At 52.7% G+C, this 20,788-nt stretch overlaps 1 protein-coding gene across 3 annotated transcripts in view; it reads right to left on the bottom strand.

Moving 5' to 3' along the window:
- The window catches only part of LOC119093970 (protein amalgam), a 49,060-nt gene extending 32,669 nt beyond the window's left edge, over positions 1-16,391 (bottom strand). For all 3 annotated transcript variants that reach the window (XM_037217003.1, XM_037217004.1, XM_037217005.1), the window contains exon 1: positions 16,296-16,391. In XM_037217003.1, the coding sequence (XP_037072898.1) occupies positions 16,296-16,341 (46 nt within the window). In that variant the 5' untranslated portion in view covers positions 16,342-16,391. The remainder of the gene's footprint in view (positions 1-16,295) is intronic.
- Between the last annotated feature and the right edge of the window lie 4,397 nt (positions 16,392-20,788).

Raw genomic sequence — 20,788 nt, 5'->3', positions numbered from 1 at the left:
ACAGGAGTGTGGTTTCGCCAAATAAATTGGGGAAGCTAAGCAGGTCGAGCGATAAGAAATGCACCGAGGGCGCATACATCCCCAGATTTTAACTACTTTCATCCCAAAGTTGAAGGCGACGGGGGCGCTGTAGATCTTAACTGAATACAAATCTATATACCGGGGAACTATTTTTTGCTTCATTTTTGCTCCGTATTATTTATTTTATGAGTTCGCCGCCGACGCCGATGATTTCACTTTTGACAATTATTTACATGGATTTCAATGCATGTCAAAGTTTGACTCAGGGTCCATCCCTTGAGCACCCTACTGCTTCTTTCTTTATAATGCACCCATATGCTTAAGTTTGATGTGTTCTTGGTATAGATGTTATGCTTAGGCAGGCCTATTCGCATCATATACCTCGGTTTTTGTGTTTCTTACGTTCATTATTTACCTGGACCCAAATTTGAGAGAGCTGCTTCGGAGAGTTTTGATATCGGTCTAAACAAAATTATGCCACACCGAACTGCCTTCAGACGCGTGCTTTATGGTGCTTACCTAGGTGTCAAACATTTCGCATGATAGGTGTGACACGTGTTCCATATTCAAAAGCAATTCGTCGTGCCTGATTTTCGCGTTGTATTGCCCGAATTCAAGTATACCGTTAAAATCTCGAAAAGGGCATTTCAGTACATTGTATTTCAGCTCAGAAATCGAAGGTCCTCACACACAGATAAGAGCAGCACAGGAAAATAAAAACAGCTAGATCTTGCAATGTTGCAAACACACTTGTCATGCACATCGGCAGCCTTGGGTCAAGGGGGACAAAAAGCAGCTCATGACTCCTGCAAAACAGCTGCCATCCCTGTCAGGTCAGCTTCGGCGCGACAAAAACCTCGCGATCGTGCTGGCTCCTGACGGGACGGGACATGCAACTGGCCAACTATGTACAAACCGGAGCGGATGCCATGGCGTCGGGCCACGTGCCAGGCACACATCTGATGTGGCAACCGGCAGTCTGAGGGCTAGCCCGACATGGGGCTGTGTTTGGGCAAGACGGGGCGGAGTCGGAGCATCAGAGCTCGCGGACCGAAACAGGCCAAGGGTGCGAGAAAACGAAACTACTTTTCAGTGTGCTGTTTTACTGGAGCCTCGCAGCATGATGCAATGGTGGAGCAACATAATGCAGCTTTTCAGTCATTGTACAAGAAGACACTGTAACTACCGTGGGTGAGGTGTGAGAAGAGATGACTTTGCAATATCTGATGGCAATGGGCACGGTTCTAAGAACGTACGCCTTACTTCGATCGGCCATGCGATGAAGCCAGTTGGCAAATTTTCTAAGTGTCTACCTGACACGGGGATGTCGTGTATCTCTGAACGGCAAGGAAAAGGTCCACTCGAGACCTGTTCGGCTAAATGTTCGTTGATCTGAGATTGCCGTTCTTGCGTGGTCGTACAGGGAACATAAAACGACAAGCGTGACTTGAGGAATGCTCGTGATTTAAGGCCACTGGCGCAAGCTGTTTGAAACATACCGCAAAACATTATGTCGGCACCAGCCTCCCGGCACCTCAGTCACTTGGGTCAAGAGCCAACTCTGATGGAGAGAGGAGCGAACTGATTTGTGGCGACGTGCATGTCGTATTACCCCTCCGGACGTCAGCAGCATCGCTGCACAGTCGCGGCACTCCGCAACAAACGAACCGGAATCGTCTCAGTCGTCCTAAATCGTCCTCATGATGGTAGGGTGGTGCATCTGGTCACCGTCAACTGCTCGGAGGGGGTGCCGCACGTGTCGCGCGCCACGTGCGGCAGCCCTGCCAAACATATTGCTGACAGCGCCACAGTAAGCTGACATGTTGGCAACAGCGCCACAGTAGCTGACATGTTGGCGACAGCGCTTAGCCCCAGCCACTATCATTATGAACATGGGAACTGGACAGCCGCGGTGCAGACGTGTTCCTCGTCACGGCCCGTGTTCCCGTGCTCCCGTGTTCCCTAGCCACGACCCCCGTCCAGCGCAGCCCTCGCCGAGTGGCGGTCGTTCGCTGTCAGCCCGCGTGCCACGTCATTTCCCGTAATTTGACCGGAGCCCGGAAATGTAAATCGCTTAGTTTACTGTCGGCTGCCCTCAAAAGAAGTGGCACCTCAGACGCATCACCGGCCGATTTGACAGTTTGTCTGGGCATGACGCGTAAAAACCGGCCCGACGTCGGCTGAATCACGAGGTCGAACGCCTCCACCGGGTCTGAATGGCTCAAATCAGACGCCCGGCCCCGCACCGGGCTGGTTCATGACCGGGACCTAACTCAACCACGACATAGCCCTGACGGACAAAGGCCACCTCCTCAGGCCAAGTCCTCGTTTTTGCTGCCTAGTCGTCGCACCCGAATAATATTTTACGCCGCACGGTGCACGCCGCAGGGTGAAATTGGACTGAATATCGTGAGTACCGCCACGATTCTCTCAGGCACCTCAGCCGGCCTTTCGTTTGCACCATCCGAGCAACAGGTGGTGCAGACCACGAAACAGTCAAACGAAAAGAGCAGCGCAGGGGCGTGCCGAGACACGGACGTCACTTCACGAGGCACCGTTATGTTGTCACCCTCCGAGGAGACGAATGCCAGACCAAGGTCAGGCGGAGTGACGGAGGAAGTGATAACAGCCTCACTGCTAGAGACGAGACAACAGAACTGGCGGATATTGGAGCTCCGTGAACTCGTGATTCCGCTACTAATGTCAACCAGCTGCGGATAAAGCACCAAGGAAAACAAACATGGGCCGTCTTGCGGTGCAGCAAACGCGGAACACGCCTGGGGGTGCAGCAAGCACGGCACACGTCTAGGAGTGCAGCAGGCACGGCACACGTCTAGGAGTGCAGCAAGCACGGCACACGTCTAGGAGTGCAGCAAGCACGGCACACGTCTAGGATTGCAGCAAGCACGGCACTCGTCTAGGAGTGCAGCAAGCACGGCACACGTCTAGGAGTGCAGCAAGCAGGGGACACGTATAGAAGTGCACAAAACACGGGCCACATTTATGCGTGCAACAAACACGGGGCAAATTAGGAGTGCAGCTTTCGTGCGGGGTTCCGCGTCATAACTTTTGTTGAAAGTTGTGGCTTGTGAATGCAACTTCAAACTGCCATTGCATAACAATTCGTGCGTGTTAGTTAACAGGGGGAGAACGGTAAAGAAAATGGGTGTAATCAAACCGCTTCGATGAACATGCTTAGATTATGCGATGCTACGAGTTCTCGTAAGCCTCATGTAGCCGTCGCCACGTATGTCACGCCGCATTATCCACCAATATGTGCCTTCACATGACCTCAGATCCTTGTTCAGGCTTATATGTGTTTTGACGCCAGTGTTGGAACCCAGAGCCTCATGCTCGACTGGACTCCACCAGAGTATCTGACACGGTCTGTGGTTCACTGACGCGGATGACGGCGCCAGGTACGCGGTGAAATGGATTCGCATCGGTCTGCCCTACAAATAGTCCCGTCATAATGATTACAGCGCCCTGTGTGGCTTCAGATCATCAATATTGACGCCTCTCCGCTGTGATTCACGGTACCCATAACTCTCGGCGACAGGGAGGATCTCGACTCGGACTGCGACCAGCGGCCGGACCCGGTGACAAGGAGGATCTCGGCTCGGGCCGCGACCAGCGGCCGGACCCGGTGACAAGGACGGGAGCTGGGGTACCGACCAGCGGCCGGACCCGGTGACAGGGAGGAGAGCTGGGGTCCCGACCAGCAGCCGGACCTGGTGACAGGGAGGAGAGCTGGGGTCCCGACCAGCGGCCGGACCAGGTGACAGGGAGGAGAGCTGGGGTCCCGACCAGCGGCCGGGCTCGGCGCCGACGGTGGAGCGTACCGGTCCGGACCCGGGCCGACCTCCAGCTGGCTCCAGCCGGCGGCACCACCAGCCAGCCGCCCAGATGCGTCTGTCAAGATACAGCGACGAGACCCGCCGCTGTTTTTGCCGGTCCTCCTCCGGACAGCCCCCGGCCGGATTACTGTGAGGGCTTACATCGCAGATAAGGTGGCCGCTCCAGCTGGGCCGCCGAAATAGCGCCCCACTCGTCCCGCCTCCTCCAGTAAGCAGGCGGCGGCCTGTCATCCGACCGCGTCGCCGCCGGCACCGCTGCGCAGGCGGTGGCGGCGGTCAGAGAACCCTGGGCAGGCGAGGAGTGAGGACAGCGCCGCCACCAGAAGACAGTATAGCGGGAATGGAGCGGGCTGTGAACAGAGGACGGCAGGCGAGGAGTGAGGACAGCGCCGCCCCCAGAGGACAGTATACCGGGAATGGAGCGGGCTGTGAACAGAGGACGGCAGGCGAGGAACGAGGCGCACTGCAGCCGCTGGCTGGTGAGCGAAGAGTAGGCACCAGAGAACCACACGCACGGATGATGTTTGTTCACCCAGTCCACCCGCTGCCTATGAGGATAACTAAGCCCATACCTATATGGGCATTGTTATAACTAGTACAGGTGTACCTATTTCAAATCAGTTGAGCCCAGCTGTTTGCACTGCGCTAGGACATTGATCCTAAATTATAGAAGAAGATAGGATCGATTTAAACACAAACTTGCTTTTTATGCAAAATTGCAAAATTGTGAAATCAAAGAAATTATGAGCAAAACAAGTGCAGACAGCAGTAATTCGTAGTAGTTCCTGAAGGATCAACCCGAACTTTAGTGAGCGTCTTACCCATACCCGTAACCAAACCCATCATCTTCACAAATCTGTACTTGAGCCAACCCGTTACCCATTTCATATGCACCCACGGGTTTACCAACTGGGGAGGTTCTCTTGTAGTGACCATGCCATGGTCAGAGTACGGCGGGCGGGAAACGAGGACAGTCCGGCAACCTGAGGCTGGAAAGAGAGGAATGAGGAGCGGCCATGCTGCGTCAGTGCCAGAACATGGCAGGAGTCTGAGAATGGCTCGCTTGGTCGGACACGTATTACTACAGAAACGAGTGAGCATTCCAAGACGCCTCCCGGACCAATTTGCGATAATCCGATGATCACATAGCTCTGGGAGGGCGCCATCCAGACGTTGCCACTGGCACGCAATCAAAGGGTGGCCAAACGAAAAAGTCGAACGTTGTTCCTCGCAACAGGCGGGAGGACAGTCAGACAACAGTGCTATTCATTGCCGACTGGAAGTGACCTTCGAGCTCCCCCGCAGTGCCCCCGACCTCCACCGCGGCGGGGAGTCTTCGGACCGCTCCCGACGCCCCTCTGTCAGCAACTGTCCACCATTCGTGGAACACGTGTTGTCCGACTGAGCCCAGGCGCCCGGCGGGTGAAAGCCCGGTATGACCCCCGTGTTTTGACAGGCGTCATGTGTGCCGGGGATGTCGCCGTCTTGTTTAGAGAAATGCTCGTCCTAGCCAGGCAGGGTGAACTCTCACAGGCAATGACCGAGTACAGCGAGCTCGACATGGACTCCACTGGTAACTCTCGCAGGCGCTGACTGGACACCGTGAAGTCCCACAGGCCCTCACTGTACACAGTGAACCCCTGCGAGAGCTGACTGGACAGGGTGAACTTCAGAAGCGTCATTTTCAGAAGGATCTTGGGATCAGAAGGAAGGCACAGTTTTATTCTGTGCTCTATCAATAACTTACTTACGTCCCAGAATTTTTTTTTTGGAAACGAGCTGTATTAAATAAGTTGAGATGCGTACCAATTTGCGACACGAAAAATGGGGTAACGCGTCCAAAAAAACAAAACAAGAAAACTTCTGTCCCTGTTCGTAAAAACAGGTAACTCCCACAGGCACTGACTGGGCACAGCATGTTACGGCAGTACCTGACTGGACCCAGCGCATTATCACAGGTATTCGTTGCTTACAGTGAACCACCACCTGTATTGACTGGTCACAGCAATTTGGCATCCGCGCTAGCTGGACACAGCAAACCTTCATAACCCTCGGCTGGACGCGGCGAACCTTTGCACCTAGGCCCGGGCCCATCACTCACTGCTTTGAAGGATGGAGCTTCAGTCCGGTCTTCAGAGTAACGCAGGGTTTGGAAAAGCGTGGTCACAAAATCTCTGGCGACGTCTGGGCGCAGAAGAGCACGCCATTGGGCGATTATCATACTGTAATGTACCTGCACCAAGATCGGGGTTTCGCGACTTTTGATATCAATGAAAATATTCGCGAACCCCACGTGGAAAACAATAGATATCAGGCAAGCAATGTCAATGTTGACCTCCAGACGAACATCACACAGCCAGCACTGTTTATTTGTTTGTTTATTTGCTTATCTAGAGCATAAGCAGTCCACAGGCAAAAGCCCAACTGCGGAAGCAATGCAGTTTTAAAAACAAAAAAATACAAGCTACACACACAAACAATAAACCCAAACAAACACACATACACATTAGACAGCCACCTTACACACTCAGACACAGCGGTCATCAAAAGAATGCTTCACCAGTGCCGGCGAACCAAAGCAAATCAGATCCGAATGATTTTGTTTACTTAAAGAAGTCAGTTGGGGAAAATGCTGTAGAAAACGATTGCAGGCAACGGCCAGACGTGTGACTAATCCATTTTTATCAGCATTGAGCCTTGCAAATGGCTCGTGGAAGAGGCCGGTGTGCCGAGAGCGCTGGGCGGGTGTTGCCAGACCGAACAGCGATGCCAGGTGAGCGCAGTCAAGCCTCTGATGATATACGTTGTAAAGAAATAAGATGCCAGACCGAGGAAACCATGCCTTGATAGATGCTGTTATGAAGTAAATGATGCTGTTTGGAAGTATTTGGTTTAGTGTCAAATGTGCCAAATCCTATGCTGACTGCATTTACTCCATCAGTCAGTCATCAGTCAGTCATTTCCAAACAATACGTAGGACCTGTATTAGCACTTCTTAGTCATACAAGACAGTTCAACAAAGTCCGGGATGACGGAGATTAATTATCCTGACTCATCATATTGCACGTCGCCAACCTGTGGCGTCTTTGGCACGCCCGAACCAAAGCGAGTCTGTCTTCATTTGCGTTTGACAGGGACCCCACAACCTGTGCAGAAGCCACGCCCTTCAGCGGGTGTGAGACGCTGAGGCAGCCGCCTGGCCTCGTCCCGGCTCGCGCGCGCCGTGCGATCGGCTCCTGCTGTATGCCGGGTCATAATTGGGTCAGCGGCGGCGGCGCGCGCCCTGAGCTCGCCCCGCTAGCCCGGGCAGCGGCCGGCAACACGCCAGACAACGCTGTTCGCCGCTGCAGACGTCATCTGGCGCCGCCGGGAATGTCGGCAGTCAAAGGCGCAAGAGCTGCGGGGGCGACGCTCGTGGGCTGATTCGGTCGGTAGTATAAACAGGACTAGACGGTAGGCCGACAGCCTGTTGTGGGCCGTTTATACGGCCTGGCGCAGCGGCGTCGTCCTCGGCACACCGGCTCCGCGCCAAGCCGAGCTGCGGCGGCTGCTGACCGCACCGGTACCTCGGACGCCGAGCTGCCGTCGCAGGTGGGTTCTCTCCCGGTCCGGCCACCCGGCATTGATGGCCCCCCTCGCCGGCGCGTGGCCAGCCGGGCCACTTCAGCCGCGTCGGCACCGTCGGCGGCGACGGAGCGCCGTCTGGCCGTGCTGGAGGCCTGCCAACGCCGCACCCTCTCACGCTGGCGCTGTCGGCGCGGCTCGGTACCACTGCCCAACGCCCGCCGGCCCCACCCCGCGCCCTTTGACCGGCCCACCGCTGCCGCCGCAGGCCGCTGCTCTACCTACCAGGTGTGGGAGGCTCCACAGACGGGGCCAGCCCAGCCCATCAGGCCCATGGGAGTGACGAGTGATCACCCAGGCGCGGCACTGACGGCTCCCTAACAATGGCGGCTCGGTCCACGCCCGTCCCGACCCGACCCGACCGCATCACCAGTGACGGGGAGGCGCACCTCCATTCTTCCGTCATCCATTTCAGATGACTCGGTCGCTGGCATTGCATTCCTGGCAGGAACTCATGCCTGATGCTTTGGAGCAAGGTACCCAGTCGGGAGGCAGCTCTGGTTGTCCGATCATCGCATCAATGCGTCATGCAGCAGGCCTTGCGAGAGACACGGCGGGCCGTGCGCTCGCTCCGTAGCCTGCCCCTGAATGCAATGTGCCGTTTTGATTTGTGGCCTGCCTGTCAACTGCTAGGTAGTGCACCATCAAACACAGCGACTGCAACGTTTGCTATCTGCCGGCTCGTGGCGGCGACAGGCTCCGTGTGCCAACAGGACATCGTGAGATCTTGTCACCAAGTCTTCAATCCATGTCGAATGGAGGTCGGTTTTTGCTCGGCGGCATAAATATTTGATGGCGCTCATGTGACGATCACCTCGAGCCTCGTGTCACGTGTTTACATCCACGCCCAGTATTCAGATTTGCATGCAGATGCACCGCCCCATGCTAAGGTAAGCGGCCGATCCCTGGACAAAACAGGACCCCGATGCAGGATATCGGAACCGTCACAACGTCACATCAAGCCACACCAGGACCGCCAAAGCGTCACCTCAAGCCACACCCGGACCGCCAAAACGTCACATCGAGCCACACCAGGACCGCCAAAACCGTCACATCAAGCCACACCAAGACCACCAAAACGTCACATCAAGCCGCATCAGGACCGTCAAAACGTCACAGCAAGCCGCATCAGGACCGTCAAAACGTCACATCAAGCCGCATCAGGACCGTCAAAACGTCACATCAAGCCACATCAGGACCGTCAAAGCGTCACATCAAGCCACGTCAGAACCTCTGGACGGCTGGGACAGGACCCGGTGCAGGATGCTTGGATCATCACGACTTAACATCTGACGGAGAAGACTGAACTTTGGACAGTTGAAGGCGGTCAGTTTATTGACAGCGGATGTTCTCCTAACGTTTACGGCACCCGCTCTAGCTACCGACGACGGTTTGTCCGTGCTTCACAGAACCCTTTCGCCAGAACAATAAACACGCTGAGCCGTTGCAAGCAGCGATCGCATGTCACTTTTTCGCATCGTCCTATCGACCGCTTTGAAAGGAAACCGGCGAGGAAAGCTTTGTAAGGAGTCAATGTTGTGCACTGACCGCAGAAATCTCTAACTGTACGTGTCGTGCCAAACGCCCAAAAATCGGCAAGAAATGGAGGGCAGGTAACGGTTAAATGCAACAAAAATTCCAAAACGGTTGTAAAATGTTTGGTGGACTTTCACCGCTAACAGATGGAGAGTGACGTCACGCGACCACCGTCTGGCTAAGTCCGGCTGCAGCTCCTCCATAGCTTGGACAGAGGTTGCCGATCAGCTCCAGCACTCACCGACTACCAGTGGCAATGCCGCTCGTATCGAAACATGACTGGAGATCGAGCCGTGGCATCGAAGCTCGAAAACATTGTAAACGTTCTGTTGCTGGCCGTCCGCCGCTCGGCGGCGTCAGCTCACCACGCGGGTGCCAGCTCAGCTCCAACTCGGCCATGCCGCCCCGGCAGATGCAGACGGTACAAGTTAGGCGGCTAGAAGGACTCCTCGACATGTGCTAAGCACATTTTCATCCAGAGATGACGTCACGCAACCATGGGCGAGCAGCCACGGCACTGCTTAGCGTAGCTAATGTACTCAGCGCGTATCCCTTGCTCGTACGTCTCAAGTCACCTGCGGGGCTGACGCTGCGGGGCTGGCTGCCGCGTATAATTAAATACCCCACGGGATGTGCGACGAAATATGAAGCGTTGTGCACGCCATAAGGAAGGCGAACGAAGATAATTAGGAGGAGTATGTTACACGACAGTTTGCAAAATAACCACATGAACGATAGGGACCAATAAGACCAAATAGCTAAGCCAAGTGCGTCCAGCATGTTTAACCCGATGCGATCATCACCTGTACCATTGCAACCTTCAAACATTTTCTGGTGCCATACCACCAGTCTCCCTATAAATGGACAAGGCGAAGTGGCTGCAGACGAGGCGTGGCTTATGGTTACGGTAAACTAACCAGGACACGTCTGCCATACACGTCACAGGACCTGGGACCGCGCGTGCGTAGCGCTATAAATAACAATCATTCTTCACGCGCCAGAATGGAAATAAAACGACTGTTTAGTTCTAGCCAATGCCGAGTTCCCTTCCATTGGGCTTTCAGTATACAAAAGGTGGATTTTCTTTCACACAACAGAAGTTAAGATATCATCAATCAGGCAGCAAAAACGAACACGTGCCTTAGATTACTTGAATAGAAGAGCCGTCCGTCTGTAAGATGGAGAAAGCATTTGATATAGTGGTATAGTAACACTGTATGCGTGCCGTGCGTTCACCGTTCAAAACACAGCCAATGCTTCATTCTCCGTGATCTTGACCGCAAATAATGCTTTTGTAGAGGTATAGAAGTAAAGGACTTCTTTGAATGTCACCTGCTACATTGATAAATTGATATGAACAGATAAGGCGCAACCTTTTGAAGCCAAATGCAGCGGCTCATGGTTTGGAAGCACGTCAGCAAGTGGGGCATTGGAAGCTACAGGCTGGGAAGCCCACTATTGCGGATTATTACAGACAGTAATAATAATAATATTAGTATTATAATATAATCTGGGTAATACTCACAGGTCTTACCCAGAGTTAAAGATCGCTTTATTGTCTATTGTATCATTTGTTAACCTTTGCTCGTGCTGTGATATATTTCGAGGTCAAATTTCACTTTTTCAACGAAAAATCCACCAGACTATAAGGGTACATTGCCTTAGTTTGTGCTTTGAGCGCCATAATACTCTGAAAAGGCAGATGTCCTGACTAAACCTAAAGATGGAGCGACGTTTTCGTAGGTGACATTCTTTGAGTTCGGTACAATTCGATAGTTGTTCCTACCAGCCATAGGTGGTGGAGTTCCCTCACGTCACACAATGTCACAGGTCATCGATCAGCGGCGGCCGCGCGGGATCACAAAATCCTCGCACCTCACACGGGATCACAAACGCCGCTCACCTCGCACGGTACCGCAGACTCCTCGCACCTCGCACGGAGTCACAAAAGTCTCGCACCTCGCACAGAACACAAACGCTCGTCGTCCGTCGCACCAAAATTCTCCACCGTTTCAACCCGCCGAGGGACTGGCCAACGCACGGTGCGCCGTGTTTGGCCCCCCGCCGCTCGTTGCGCCGCACCCTTCGCTGTCCGTGCACCGAGCCTGACCCCCTGAGGTTGAGCTCGGCCAGTACAACAACCAATATTGTCCGTGCCTCCTCGGGGGCCCTAGCGCAGGCCGTTTTTGCTGGGAGTTACGCGCGTTTTTGGACAGGGCACTGCGTGCGCTGCATACGTATCAGCTGTTATCGGGCGAGGAGCGCACCTGGGTGGTGGCGACAGAGTGAAGCATGAACGGCATGCTGCCCTTTTGTTCTGCCTGCCACGGGAGGCGCGAGGAGCTCGGACCCTTCGAGCGGACACCTGTGCCCTGAGGGGCGCGTGATTCGCTCAGATGAGGGACAAAAACCACTTTGATGGTGGCGCTTTCACATGCGCGCGCGCGTAACGGCTCAGGTTTTTATGCCGAAAAAGGTTTGATCGTCCTCGATCCGTTCTAAGGCCATCAAGCCATGGGCGCAGGTGAGAGGGAGCAGTTCTGCAGCTCAAATCGAAGCGACGTCAGAGCCGAGTGGGTTACAGTGGTCACGCATTTGTTGATGACGACTACGTAATACAGATTAAGTATGTTGAACACTTAAGCGAAATAAGCGTAACAAAACATGCTACCCGCATTTTTCGACAGTAAATTCAAAGACATAGTCATATAATGTCATCCGATGGTCAGTTAGAATGTGCAACTTTGCCGTATCTAACGTAACTCGTGGTTGACGGTGTGGCTGGTTAGGATGACGCAAAATAAGTGATCTGCAAATACTGACGGCAGGGGCGGTCTATAATGGCAGCTGTTGCTGACAAATTGGGGTGATCAGTCCGAGACTGTCGAGCCTGGTTTCCGCTCCCACCTCAGTTGCCAGCCAAGCTACACATACATGGCGTTAAGCATGTGTGCAGCTTTGCCCTGTCACGGGCCTGACATAGCACCTACATTGCTGCGAAAGAAAGAACCTGGTTCTCCTCACTTTTTAGTCCGTGGAAGGTATGCAGAGCGATCTACCACTGATGTGATATATGTTGGGCGTTTTCAGTAATTTTCTAAGCATGCGGTTCATTCCACACTAGTCCAGTCACTTATGGCTCACGCTCCCCCGGCCATTCAGATAGACATTAGCCTAACAAATATTCGCACTGGATCTGCATGCGCACGCCCGCCATTAAACGAACACTTCCAAACGTGCGTGCCACAGCTCTCGCCACGACAAAGACGTGATTGCCAGCAGAGTGTGGGTGAGCTGTGCATTTACCCGGAGCGCGCTCTGAAACTGCTCCGCAGAACGCTTCTTAGAACAGCGAGACGATAATAGACATTAAAATACACCCACCGAGGCACGCGGACTACGACCAGTGCCGTCTACGGAACTCTTGGTGCAGTCAGACAAATTACGACGATCAATTTACGAGCGTCTTTCAATTAAATGAATTAGCGGCCAAGGTGGCGCAAATACGGAACAGCTATTTGCAGTTTGGGATCAGACAGCGAAGCCTGCAGGGGCGTGAAGAGCCGGTGGCGCGACGAACGTCCGGTCGCGCCGGGCGCCGGGCGCGCGTGTGTTCCAACCGCGGCCGGTCGGGGCGGGCGGCCGTCCGGTCGCGCCGGGCGCAGGGCGCGCGTGTGCTCCAGCCGCGCCGGGCGGGGCGGGCGGACCGGTGCCCCAGCGGGCCGGCACTGTGAGAACCGCGCAGAGATAAGCAAACAGCGAACCGCGCCGGATGTAGCAGCTGGCCGGCGAGCGAGCAAAGCCAGCCCGCAAAAAGCTCGCCGAAATCTCGGTAGTAAGCGGGAAATATTCCAGCCAAGTCGCGCGGCCTCAGATGCGGTCAGCAGTGCACCATTGTCTCATGGCCTATGCGCGTGATCGACAGTCAAGCCGTTTTCGTCGAATGTGGACAAGTGCAGCACCGTTGGAATATTTCTGACGGGGCTCGGTGATCATCACATGTACTTCGTGAACGCAGCTGTGGACATTAGTAATGGCTTAATCATATATCACGACGCGGATTTGCGTAACGTAAAATGTACAGTTGGCACCGCCTGCATGGTAAGAGAAGGACAGGGAATGATTCCGATGGTAAATCGAATTTTGGTACAGTTTTAGCAGGGGGTAATGTCACGTACGATTTATCAAACTCAACAGGATGACAACTCACCGAAAGGTCGTTTATAAGCGCAACAAATCCAACACCTTCCAGTCAGACACTTTATAAATAAATAGCATAGCCTGCTTCCATTTCGGCACTGGAATATCTGCCATTGCGTAAGAAGGGCGGATCGCGAACGGCTGCAGAAGAGGCATCGGCCGCACTTGCCTCCCGTTCAGGTCACGGCCAGGCCATGACCGTGGCAGGCTGCCTTTTTGAGGTGTCCGCGTGCCATGCTGACACCTACCAGAGCATCTCTCGGAGCGACGACCAAGGCCTGCCCGGTAAACACAGGCCGGTGTATTTACATTGATTCGAGCGCGCCCGGTTCCGCGCCGAAGTGCAGCGCGTTCTACGACCCCACGCCTCTCGAGACGAGCAGACGGGCGGCTTCTTCAGTTCCAAGGGCGCGGTGCACCGCGGCATGTGCGACGCTCCACCTCCTGCCGCGGTATGTGTTGTGTACTCAGGAGGCGCTGCAAAGCTGCACGCTGGGGCTTCCGCCCCCGCCCCCCTCTGGAGGGGAGGTATCCACAGGGGTACGGTCACTTGAGCCCGCGTGTGACCGCGACTGCGGACCGCCCCGCGCCGGGTGCGGCCTTGACAGTGCCTGCGGAGCGCGAGGAGCACGAACTCGTAACCCGGGCACGGCACGCCGCCGCTCCAGGCTCATGTTTTGCCCAGGTGCCTGTCTGCTCCAGCTAAGATGTTTATGGAAAGGTCACGGCGAGAAGAGATCCCTCCTTTAATGACAAGAAGGGCGCCCTGCGTGCATCGTAAGCCAAATGGGTTACAGTTGGCACAGACGCCCAGAAAGAGGTGTTTGGGGGACACACACAACCCCTTGAGTCCAGTAAATCAGCGTCCGAACAGATTATGCTGGCTAAAACAATTATTTCCAACATGGTCACTTCCATGTTTCAACAGTGCTTTAGCTTGGTCAGTCATAAGTGTCTCGGCACTTGTGAAATGTTGCCCACTGCTCTCCCCGTCTCGAGCCGGACTGTGGATCCTCGCAGTGCCTACGTTCAGCGGGCAATGCTCCGTCGTCAGCGATGCCCGCAGCAAACCACAGCCTGATTATGTCAAATTCCACTGGTGAGATTCACAGCCTCAAAATGCAAAAAGTTCACTCAAAATCCACCCGCGCCTTCTTGGAGGAAAACATATGTTGCAAGTCACGGGATTCCTCTCCATGCCATCGTAAAACAAGACAAACCCCAAATCAAAAGGAGACAGTTGACTGTTCATTTCGTTTAGCGTTCGAATTTCACTCCAAACTCAAAGGAAAGACGCGAACTATTGTTTGGTACTGCGGCCAGTTTGACTCAACCGTAATCGAAAAAAATCCAAATAGGTACCAACGCGTATAACGTGCAACATAACTTGCGCATATTTAACGAGCTGATATCGCAACATCAAACCAATGACGTCGTACGCACAAGAAGACACCTTTCTCTATGCAGCACAATACTTACGTTAACACCAAGCCGCATTGTTTACACAAGAAAGTAACCGTTTCTCACAAAGCCTACTACGTGAATCGCACTAAAACGTTTGCAAACATTTTTAGCTGTTTCAAGGTTTATTGCGGTTGCTATAGTCGAAACACAAACAACTAACTATGCTGGAACAACCTTTGCTGTGACTAAAAAACTGTTGATAGCAAGAGCCCTCAAATTCAAGTTGTTTAAAGAATCATAATCCACACAACATTTGGCGAACTTCGTTACGGTTTTGAAAAAGCCCACTCACTGTAGCCTCGTAGAAACATTTTGTGGCTGGTCTCAACAGTTTGCGGCGGCGTATTCAAGGAGAGAGGAATGGGGGGGGGGGGGGGGGGGAGGTGGCACTCAACGGGAAATTCGTGTCCGTCCTTTGCCAAAGTTGTACTTACGTTCACAAGCATGCGAATAGATGTCGACAACTAAATGAAGGTGGATGTGTAAAATAGGCAGACCAAAAATTTGTAGTGCTGTTACACTCCGTGAAATGGCCCAATCCCAAATCCTGCAGACATCCTCGACAGGATGCGTGCATATGAGCATCACGGATTCGGAGCTAATATCTATTGTCCCTGTCGATTCCATTGCTCATACCCCATAGTCCATGCGTGGTTGAGACGTTTAGATAAGTATGATGGCACCAAATAAAAAGCTTTATATCTTGCACAGCGCGCCTGCATGGCTTCGCAGATGTGCAGGAGTTATATCTGTTCCTCACATGAAACCAAAGAATGTCTCAGCTCTTCTCAAGCATCGATCCTTGGCAAGGGACGGGACGATATTTTCTGGAAAATCACGGAAGCAACGACCAAAGCGTAGTCTGAATGTCTGTGGCTCGACATTGCTAACAATATTGTTCTACTGAGTAGACTTTTGTTAGTTAAAATGCAGTCGACATTTGTGCATTCCCCTAATCTAGTTAATGCCGCTGTTTGAAAGGCGCTGCTCCTTACTCGTAGTAATTCTACCAAGTTTTGTCCAAGACATGGTCTTTAAGGAGCCAGCAATCGACAGTGGCTCATCCAATTATAACAGCATTGTAGACGATAGCACTACGGCCGACAACAAGGAGCAGCATCGACACAATTTCGGTGATTTGGGATTCGCTGCGACTGAAAAAGCCGCTATTTGGCAACATAATCTTCTCGGCGAAGATAGAAAGCAACGCAACTTTTTTGGTGGGGCTCAGTCACTCCGAAGGGATCATGTAAATCAACCCTGATTTAATGTGAGAGCGTTTTCGTTGTAATTAGCCGGCACCGAATGCCTCTGTTCCCAGGCCAAGGGGAAACCGATGCAACCGGCGGTAAGCTCGTTACACCGCAGCTGAACCGTCAGTCTAAAACTGAGGACCTCCGCGGGGTTGCTCAGGAAGGAGCTGCCAGCCAGACGTGAAACGCCTCGACGTTAGCTCTCAGACCATCACATCTCGAAACATCACCTCGATGCGACACAGACAGCGAGGACACTCAGGCCACGGAGGAGAGACCGTGCGGCGAGCCGTTGACCTCTAGAGACCCGGTATCAGGGCGGAGAGCGAGCGTGACTGACCGGAGGTGGCGGCCAGAAGCGTGAGGAGCGCGACGCAGCACCACATCTCTGCGCCGGTCACCGTCCACCACCCAGCACCGCTGTACACAGCCCCGGCACGGCGCCAGAACTAAACGGCCTCCTCCGACCCGGCGCCGGCCGCCGACCGACGGCCGCAGGGCGGCGCCACTGCTGCGGGACGCCACAGGTACCAACCCGAGCCCGGCCCCAGAACTATACCCGGGTCTCGAACCCAGAGCGCGTCTCCAGGCTCTCCTCCGGGACTACATGGCCTAGGACCCGGCCCAAAAGCCAACCTTCGTGCCTGACTCCAAAACACTCGGGACGAAATAACCCTGGAGCCGGACCAAACGGCACGCTTTCGGACTCTCCCGGCTCAACTCGAAGTGCCTCGGAATTCTTTACCTCAGGACCCCTAGCCCGAAGACCCCCTCCCCAAGCCAGACTCCAGTACCTCCAGGGCTAAATAACCCGCGGGCCGGCTCCAAAGCCCAACCCCGGGCGCGACTTAAGTAACGCGGGACCAAAACCCGGGCACCCGACCCCAGGTCCCAGCCTCGAGTCACATCGAAGAACTCACAACAGACCCAATACCGATCAGCAGCGGTCCTGACCGGCTGACTTCTGGTCTCAGCCACAAACCGAGATCGTTGTCCGCTGCCAACTTCCTGCTGTGAGCTGTGCCGTGCCAAGCAGGCGCGTGAGGCTTCGATGCCATGGCCACGTGTTGTGTGATATCGTCATCAGCTTCTCTGGCTGTAGGACGCTCCGCTCGGTGCCCTTCAGGAGGGCTTCTCTCGGCAATTGACATTGGTTAAGAATCGGCAGTGAGTGCGAACATCGTGACGGAAATGTCGACTTCTAAGCAGGTCGACCGCAAGTTTAATGCGATTGAAAGTGCAGACCTGACCTTCCTTAAGCCCTTTTTCAGGGTGGCATCGTCTTACGAAAGAAGAGGCCTTGCATTCCCATCCTGAAACGTCGAAGCACCACATTCATCATTGTCGAATGCCACGGACCGATATCAAAGGTTTGAACCGCGCTATAATAGTACGTGTTCAGAGTTCTGATCACGATGGCACGAACGTCATTTTGCATCCTTTTTCACGAACCATTGATAGCTCACAGCACTGCGCCGAAAATAGCACTCAGCTCGTATCCTCCATTCAATACACGAAATCTCACGCTTAACACGCGCCCGGGCGGCTGGTTGGAGCCCTTCGCTCGGGTGGGGGGCAATTTGACCCCATGAGATCTCAGCAACTAAAAAAGCTAGGAACACCAGATTCACAGGGTGTGTTGGCCTGCACGTGAACTCACCGGGGTCAAACTTTGACGTTCCTAGGTCATGGCATTCGGGTAAAATAAGGCCGAACAAAGTCAGAATCCAGATTGGCGTCCAAAGCGCCCCCAAAACATAAGCACCTGCTCTAAGCAGGAGATCACATGGCCATTTAAGGTTTGTAACCTTATCTGACCTTTCGAGGGTCACAGTGACCAAAATCATACAAGACAACGTTAAGTTTTCCATTTACACAAGCGCCAAGATTACGCCAAGTAGTCTGTTCCTGAAACAAAATATTGACTTCAGCCACTTTAGATCAGTAACCTATTCCGACCTTTAGAAAGACCATGGAAAATGTATAATGTGATTTCTGTTATCAATGAATTCGAAATGAGCACCAGAAACTACCCCACACAGCAAGAATGCTAGTAATAAAGAGGGTTGGGTTGACCTTGGTCTGACCTTCATACCTGACCCTAAGTCGATGGAATTTGTTCATTCGATTGTTGTGTTGCCTAAGAAAATATCTCAGAGATGTATGGCTTTTTCTAACACCTAGTTGTTGCATCAGATTGAACAATTCCCTAGAAATTACCTTCGCCAAATTCACGGCCTGACTTTCACCTGCCGTAGGTCAGCCACCTTACAAGGTACCTCTAAATTTGAGAAAACAAACAATCTGCTGTGTAATTGTGTACAGCTATGAAAAATTTGGCGTGACTACGCCGTGCCGTTTGGAAACCACTACGGAAAAACCTTCGGGGGTCCAATTGGCCCCCACTCGAGCACATGTTAAGCTGAAATGTGGTCCGCAAGTTCACAGAAGTTCGGAACGCAAATCACACGTGCAGGTGGGTGGAAATTTTGATCAGTTGCGTCAAAGCATTGAGCTGCATTGCGAGCAAGGTCCTGCGGGCGAATTGTACCGGTGATTTGGCTTTTATCATCCATAAAGAAGCACTAGAACTAACTCGAGTCAAAATATGCAAATAGTCATGCTGGGTTGTGTCGAAATAACGTGATTAGCGCTATCAAAGCGACCAGATTGGAGTCTTTTTGTGTTGCTGGTATGTCTTGGTATGCTAAAATGGAGTGAGAGGTCAACAGAGGTCAGCCATATCACTCTAACCTTACGATTACGGTCACCAGGAGTCATTGCAGCTCTTCACCACCTTTACGATAAGTCATCATAAGTCATTACGGCTCTTCGCTATCTTTTTCTTTCACGCCATAGATTCATGCAGATGATTTTGGTTGCAAAATGTCAGGAAGCTGTCCATTGATCAAAGGCGTTCATTCGTAATAATTTATCCTTCATTTACATCAGTGGTGACTTTCCAGGGGCGGTTCCAGCTCGGGTTCAAACGTACCCTTCATTGGGGATCGTCACGGGTTAAGTTATCCGCTGTCGTCACTACGGCGCATGCGCGGCCTAGAGATGTCATCGACGCTACACGCCGGGCACCGTGACATCGGAATGCAACCCTCGCAGAGAGCAAGTCGACTCAATTTCCTGTGGTGTCAGAGCAGCTGAAAGCGCTGACAACCCACATAAAGCTGATGTTGCATTGGGGAAGAGGGCGAAGCATTCCCTTCCCAACAGGCTATTGTATTCCTATGAAAGTTACCGCCCCTGGACAGAGGGAGCAGTGGCTTCCAAACACCGCGATCCCCCATACCGCATCATGAATAAGAGTGTGACCCCAGGTACACTTTGGTAATCGCATCATCTCCTACCGAACGTAGCAGGAGTGCGTGCCTCACTTCCCTGACCTCAGCGCATTGGGCTTGTTCTTGTGTGGATACCTCGACGACAATATGTCCATAAACAAGCACGGGACAGCCCAGGACCTAAATGATACCATCGGTGAGGTGCGTATGAGGGAAGCACATTTAAGTTGTGCTCTGTTGAAACCCTGTCATATAACATCTATTCACGTTCTCTGTCTTACTTTTGTCTGAATAAAACTGATGATTCGTTCCATACGCCCTTAACTCTTTCTTTTGTTTGACAGAATGGTATGGAAATACAAGTATTCATTTTCCAAAACATTTCTTCATGGATAATTGGTCATGCCATGGATGACATTCAATCTGAATGCTAACTGTACAGTGAAGACACCTTTTACGCCGTCGGATCACTGACTGACAGCAGACGTGACCGTGCTGTCATCACGCGCGGGATGACAAGGCACGAGCGCGGGGAAGGAATCGGCCCTGCGTTTACAAACAGAGAATCCCCCTTTGGTGAGGTTAATAAGAAGAGATTCACTGTTGGATAGGTTTTGCGCACATTTTGCAAATGGCAGTGATAATCTTGGTTGGATTTTAGCTTTGGCGTGTAGAGAGACTGCGGTTTTATTGTCGAAAATCGATAGCCGTGGCTTGTGGTTTGAGTCAGGGCCTGATCAAATTCTTGAGACAATACGTACTTGCCATGCAAGCTCCTCCATACAGCAGGCCAGTCTGAAAATACATGGCAGGTTTTACGCATGATAACAGCGGGATAGGGATAAAGAACAAGCTACTGAAATATGTTGCATATTCTACGTGCGTAGTTGCCCAGATAAAAGTCGACCGGTGTATCCCTCTACAGTGCCGTGTATTTTTGTTGCGCGAGCGTGACTGTGGTGGCGCCTAGCCGACTGTCAATTGATTACCAAAACACGATCAGCGGCAGTGACGGTCAACAGCTGTTCACATCCGCCCAATCGTGACCGCAAACGGTGCTCCAGGTAAAACCCCCGACCGCCCAAGATAGGCAACAGCTGTTCACATCCGTCCAGTCGTGACCGCGAACGGTACTCCAGAGGAACCTCCGGCTGTCCAGGATCCGCGACAGCTGTCCTCATCAGTCCAATCGTGACCGCAAACGGTGCTCCAGGTAAAACGCCCGACTGCCCAGGATCCGCAACAGCCGAATCTGCTGTAGGTAGTCCATCGTTTGGTCGATTGTCCATGGTGTTACGCCTAATTTTAGAATCAGCAAACCATCTTTTTTTGCTGAAAAGTTATTTTGCACGGTGCAAATGTGAGGTATACCAATGAAGTCCTGTAAGTCATGAAACAAGTGGTAGTGATCTTCTTACGATGAGTCTCCAAACATCTTCTGATTTGGGTTTTTAATAAACGATGGGCCGTGTCCAAAAGTTGATGCAAAAATGAATATTTCAAGTGTTTCAGACACCTCAATTTTATATATAAGAAA

Source organism: Pollicipes pollicipes, unplaced genomic scaffold (assembly GCF_011947565.3).
Source record: "Pollicipes pollicipes isolate AB1234 unplaced genomic scaffold, Ppol_2.1 Scaffold_4002;HRSCAF=4701_pilon_pilon_pilon, whole genome shotgun sequence".
In the NCBI taxonomy this organism is placed as follows: Eukaryota; Metazoa; Arthropoda; class Thecostraca; order Pollicipedomorpha; family Pollicipedidae; genus Pollicipes; species Pollicipes pollicipes.
The sequence above is the reverse complement of the archived record's forward strand: the minus strand, read 5'-3'. Positions and strand labels throughout refer to the sequence as shown.